At 44.8% G+C, this 5,212-nt stretch overlaps 2 protein-coding genes across 2 annotated transcripts; both read left to right on the top strand.

Annotated features, from left to right (window-relative positions):
- The first annotated feature begins 823 nt into the window (after window positions 1–823).
- LOC105168618 (uncharacterized) lies at window positions 824–1,719 on the top strand. Its single transcript, XM_011088754.1, has 2 exons — window positions 824–926; window positions 974–1,719. Exons 1-2 carry the CDS (start codon window positions 824–826, stop codon window positions 1,717–1,719), a joined length of 849 nt encoding a protein of 282 aa, XP_011087056.1.
- Window positions 1,720–2,574: 855 nt separating this feature from the next.
- On the top strand, window positions 2,575–4,524 carry LOC148787287 (uncharacterized). Its single transcript, XM_088883560.1, has 3 exons — window positions 2,575–3,008; window positions 3,050–3,197; window positions 3,745–4,524. The coding sequence occupies exons 1-3, from the start codon at window positions 2,575–2,577 to the stop codon at window positions 4,522–4,524; spliced, it is 1,362 nt and encodes a 453-aa protein (XP_088739686.1).
- The last annotated feature ends 688 nt before the right edge of the window (window positions 4,525–5,212 follow it).

Below are 5,212 nucleotides of genomic sequence, written 5' to 3'. Positions count from 1 at the left end.
CACCTCAAACGGTCCTTTTAATTCTATAAGGAGTAAGGGAAAATCACGTGACGTGATTAAAGGGACCGGATCGCGGGTATATAGCTGATAAAGCGACCCGGGCGCATTATCCCTTATTAGCCGCATGATTAGGAGGCAGTAAAGGCCTAGGATTGAGACACGTGGCGGTCGCGCATGGAAAGTCAAAATTATATAAATAGGAGGAGTTTTACACTGATGAAGGTAATCAATTTATCTACAGCAATTCTGTTACTCGAAATAATCTATTCGACCCCTGTTTTCTGACTTGAGCATCAGAGTCTTATAATCGGGCCTCGACCCGACTAGTTTGATGCGTTTTCTGTTCTACAGGTACTTCATAAGATTGGGAGAAGAAAGTGGCGCATCGTGTAAATCACCATCTCCATTTCTTGCCTGATCAATTTGGCGCCGTCTGTGGGAAGAGATGGAGAGACACTCAAAGAAAACGTGCTGGAGACCCCCGTAGAGACGTGCCAGAAATGCGATCGTCGCCTACGAGAGGAAGACTGCTACCCCGGTGGAAAGAGAAACTACGAAGAAGAGGTTATTTAAAGACCCAAAACGTGTGTATGAGGGAACCAGTAAGAAGGAAACCGTCCCCAGGTACCATGCCCCCTCAGAAGTCGGGTCTAGCAGTCGGGATCGAAGTCACCAAAGGGGCCCAGCTATTTCGAGGGTTGAAGTGGACAACGTGAGCAAACAAATAGCCACGCTATGGAGACAAATCGATGAACTCAAGAAGCAAGCGGAAATAGTTTCCCATAATCGAAACTCTCCTTTTTGTAACAAAATACTTACGGAGATGGTCAACCCGAGCTTCAGGATGCCCGATCTCCCAAAGTATGACGGAACCAGAGACCTACAGGAACACCTGGCTGCTTTTGATATGGTAATGAACCTTTACGGCAGCCTAGTCCGATTATAGCTAAATTGTTTGCTACTACTTTAACAGGGAAAGCTCAGGAATGGTTCACGAGTTTGCATCCTGGGAGTATAGAATCGCACAAGCAACTTGTGCAGAATTTCACATTTCATTTCGCGAGTAAGAGGAAGCAAAAGCGATCCGCGACACATCTCTTCACTATACGACAGAGAGAGAATGAATCATTGAAGAGTTTTATGGGGCGCTTCAACAATGAGACGTTAGAGGTACAAGACCTCCGTATCGACATGATGATCAGCATTCTTATTCATGGATTGAAAAAAGGAGTCTTCGCATCCGCTTTAGCTCGAGACCCTCCAATAGACGTGGAGCAGCTCATGGCGATGGCACAAAAGTACATCGATGAAGAAGAAATGAACGCCATGAAAGATGAAGAGTGGAGGTATAACACGGATCGAGGTCGAGATCAGGATCAAAAGGGTAGAGAAAAGGAACCACGAGCAAGAATCGAGAGAACTCGAGAACCCCTATATCAACCCAAGTACAGCCAATACACACTGTTGAGCATGACCAGAGCAAGAGCGCTAATGATGGTGGAGAAAGACGATGTACTGCAGTGGCCCAAGCACACAAGGCTCACACCAGCGAAGAAACACTCAAATAAATATTGTCGTTTCCATCGGGAGAAGGGGCATGACACGGAAGAGTGCTATCAGCTCAAAGATGAGATCGAACGTCTGGTGCGACAGGGTTACTTTAGAGGTAAGTTGCAGCATTTAGACATGAAAGATGGTCGTCGTAGCCGATCGAGATAGAAAAAGGACCTGGACGGAACGCGGAAACGACCAAGGTAGGGGAGACAATGCGCCTGTGAAAGGCATCATCCACACAATAGCAGGAGGGTCAGAAGGATGCTCCAACAGGATGAGAAAAAGGTTCGAAAGAGAACATAGATCGAATAAACGAACTCAGCTAATGAGTATAAGTACTGAGCAAGAAATTGTGTTCGAAGACCGCAATGTGGGAGATAGAGCTGGTGCAGATAATGATCCAATGGTGATCAAAATAGACATAGCAAATTTCACGGTCCATAAGTATTAGTTGACAACGGGAGCTCGAAAGAAATTATCTTCAGAGAGGTACTAAAGAAGATGGATTTGGATAGTGTAAGATTGGAACCTGTGAAAATGCCTCTGGTCAATTTCGGAGGAGCGGAGCTCGAATCGCTAAGTACGATATACCTGTCGGTGTCTATCGGCGAAGAACCAAAGAGAAAAACATTGATGGAAAAATTTCTTGTTGTTGATACACCCTTCACTTACAATGTTATGCTAGGGAGACCAGGTCTCAATTCTTTCAGGGCAGTCATCTCATCCTACCACTTGAAACTGAAATTCCCTACACAACATGGGGTAGGAGAGGTAATATGTGACCAAATAGAAGCAAAGAGGTGCTATAATTTGTCCCTGAAAAAGGGCAAAATTACCGAAAAAAGAAGGCCCGAGGATTCTAGCAAGATGGAGTGGCCAAAGCAAATGGAACGGATATAACCGGCTGACCACAAGGAAATTGAACTTGTGGAGAGAGATCTTAGCAAGAGGACGAGGATAGGATTGAAGCTGGGCGAATTCAACAATGTCATGATCACTTTCCTTAGAAAAAACGTGGATATGTTCGCGGATCCCACCGATATCAAAGGGATAGACCCAGGAGTGATAGTGCATCGACTGAACGTCGACCCCACTGCTCGACTAGTACAGCAGAAAAAGAGGGCCTTTGGGGTAGAGAAGAATCGCATTATTGAGAAGGAGGTTAACAAGCTACTGCAGGCTGGGTACGTAACAGAAGTGCAGTACACCGATTGGTTAGCTAACGTGGTGATGGTGCCAAAGACGGCTGGCAAGTGGAGAATGTGCACAGACTTCACGGACCTAAACAAAGCTTGCCCCAAAGACCCCTATCCTCTGCCTCGGATCGATTTGTTGGTGGACTCTACGGCAGGATATGACATATTCTCCATAATGGATGCATATCAAGGATACCACCAGATCCTCATGGCAATTGAAGATCGCGAGAAGAGATCTTTCGTTACAGATAAAGGTATGTTTTGCTACAATATAATACCATTTGGATTGAAAAATGCAGGGGCAACATACCAAAGGCTGGTGAACAAGATGTTCGGGAGTCAGATCGGAAAGACGATGGAGGTCTACGTGGACGACATGCTCGTTTAGAGTCGAAAAGCAGAAGACCATCTAACACATTTAGAGGCAGCCTTCGTGACCATGAGAAGGTATGGGATGAAGCTGTATCCAAATAAATGTACATTCGGGGTTGGAGGAGGCAAATTCTTAGGTTTCATGATTAGCGAACGGGGAATTGAAGCGAACCCGGAAAAAATTGATGCGATCCTGAACCTAAAATCCCCTACGTCTGTGAAGGAAGTGCAAAACTTAACAGGTAGAATTGCTTCACTCATTCGCTTTATATCTAAATCAGTAGATCACAATTTACATTTCTTTAAAATTTTGAGAAAGGCCAAAGGTTTTGAATGGACTAACGATTGCGAGCAAGTGTTCCAAAAATTGAAAGAGTACTTGAGATCCCCACTACTGCTAGTAAATCCTAGAGAAGGAGATACATTATATATCTATCTAGCAGTTTCGAATAATGCTATAAGCTCAGTTTTGATAAGGGAAAGTGATGAGATCCAGAATCCGGTCTATTATGTTAGTCGAATGCTACAAGGCGCGGAGAAGAGGTACATTCAAATGGAAAAGTTGGCATTAGCATTAGTGGTAACAGCACGGAAGCTATGACCATACTTCCAATCGCACAAGATAGTCGTGAGGACAAACCAGCCATTGTGGAACATCCTTTCACGACCAGAAGCGTCTGGTAGATTGATCAAATGGGCAGTCGAACTAGGGGAGTTCGACATTAGTTACCAGAGCCGGACAACAGAGAAGGCACAAGTACTTGCAAACTTTATGAATGAAACATCAGGCGAGCCACCCCAAGAATCGGGCATCTGGATGCTACATGTAGATGGGTCTGCCAATGCGAATAATGGAGGCGCAGGGATATTGATAGAAGGGCCCGGTGGGATCGAGATGGAGATCGCCATTCGCTTGTCATTTACAGTTACGAACAATGAAGCCGAATATGAAGCACTAATTTTAGGCTTAGAACTGGCATATGAAGCTGGGGCTCGCAGCCTCGAGGCGTACACTGACTCACAGCTAGTCACAATGCAAATCAAAGGGATGTATGAGGCTAGAGAGAAATCAATGATAGCTTACAAGGAGAGAGCGAAACTACTCATGCAACATTTTGATAAATATTCACTTCAGCAGATCCCAAGAGATGAAAACGAGAGGGCAGATTCCTTAGCGAAGTTTGGAGCCCTTCTGTCAGGGATAAGAGATAGAGGGATAACAGTAATGATTAAGAAGCAACCTGCAACCTCGAATAATGGAGAAATGCATGCGATCGAAGCTTCATGTGCATGGATCGAAGAAATCATATCTTATTTACAGGATGGGAGATTGCCAGGAGACCCATTAAAAGCCCGGAAGATAAGATCCAGGGCACCTAGATTCACGCTGATCGGTTCGTAGCTATATAAAAGAACAATTGAATGGCCCTTGGCAAAATGTTTGAATGAAGATCAGGCCGCTTACGTTTTAAGAAAAATCCACGAAGGGAGCTGTGGTAACCATTCGGGAGCTAGATCGTTAGCATTAAAAGTACTAAGACAGGGATGTTTCTAGCCTACACTAGCGAGAGACGCAAAGGAATTCGTGCATACCTGTGAAAATTGCCAAAAGTACGCATCGCTGATGCATGCACCGGCAGCACCTATGACACCGATCATGGCAGCCTGCCCATTCGATCAGTGGGGCATTGATATATTAGGACCTCTTCCACCTTCTAAGGCACATAAAAAGTTCATCATAGTGGCAGTCGAATATTTTTCCAAATGGGTAGAAGCGGAGGCAGTTGCAAAAATATCCGAAAGAGAAACGATCAACTTCATCTGGAAGAATATAATCTGCAGGTTTGAAATACCTCGAGTGTTAATATCCGACAATGGAATGCAGTTCCAAGGAAAGAAGGTCGTTTCATGGCTAAAAGAGTTAAACATCTGTCATAACTTCACTGTGGTTGGCCATCCTCAGTCAAATGGACAAATCGAAGTTACAAACAGGACGATCCTCCATCATTTGAAAATGAGGCTGGGGTCGAAGAAAGGGTGGGACGAAGAGCTACCAGGAGTTTTATGGGCCTACAGAACGACCCCCCGAT

The sequence above is a fragment of the Sesamum indicum genome, linkage group LG8, assembly GCF_026168435.1.
Source record: "Sesamum indicum cultivar Baizhima isolate 11 linkage group LG8, ASM2616843v1, whole genome shotgun sequence".
Lineage (NCBI taxonomy): Eukaryota > Viridiplantae > Streptophyta > Magnoliopsida > Lamiales > Pedaliaceae > Sesamum > Sesamum indicum.
This window is presented reverse-complemented; position numbering and strand designations above follow the sequence as displayed.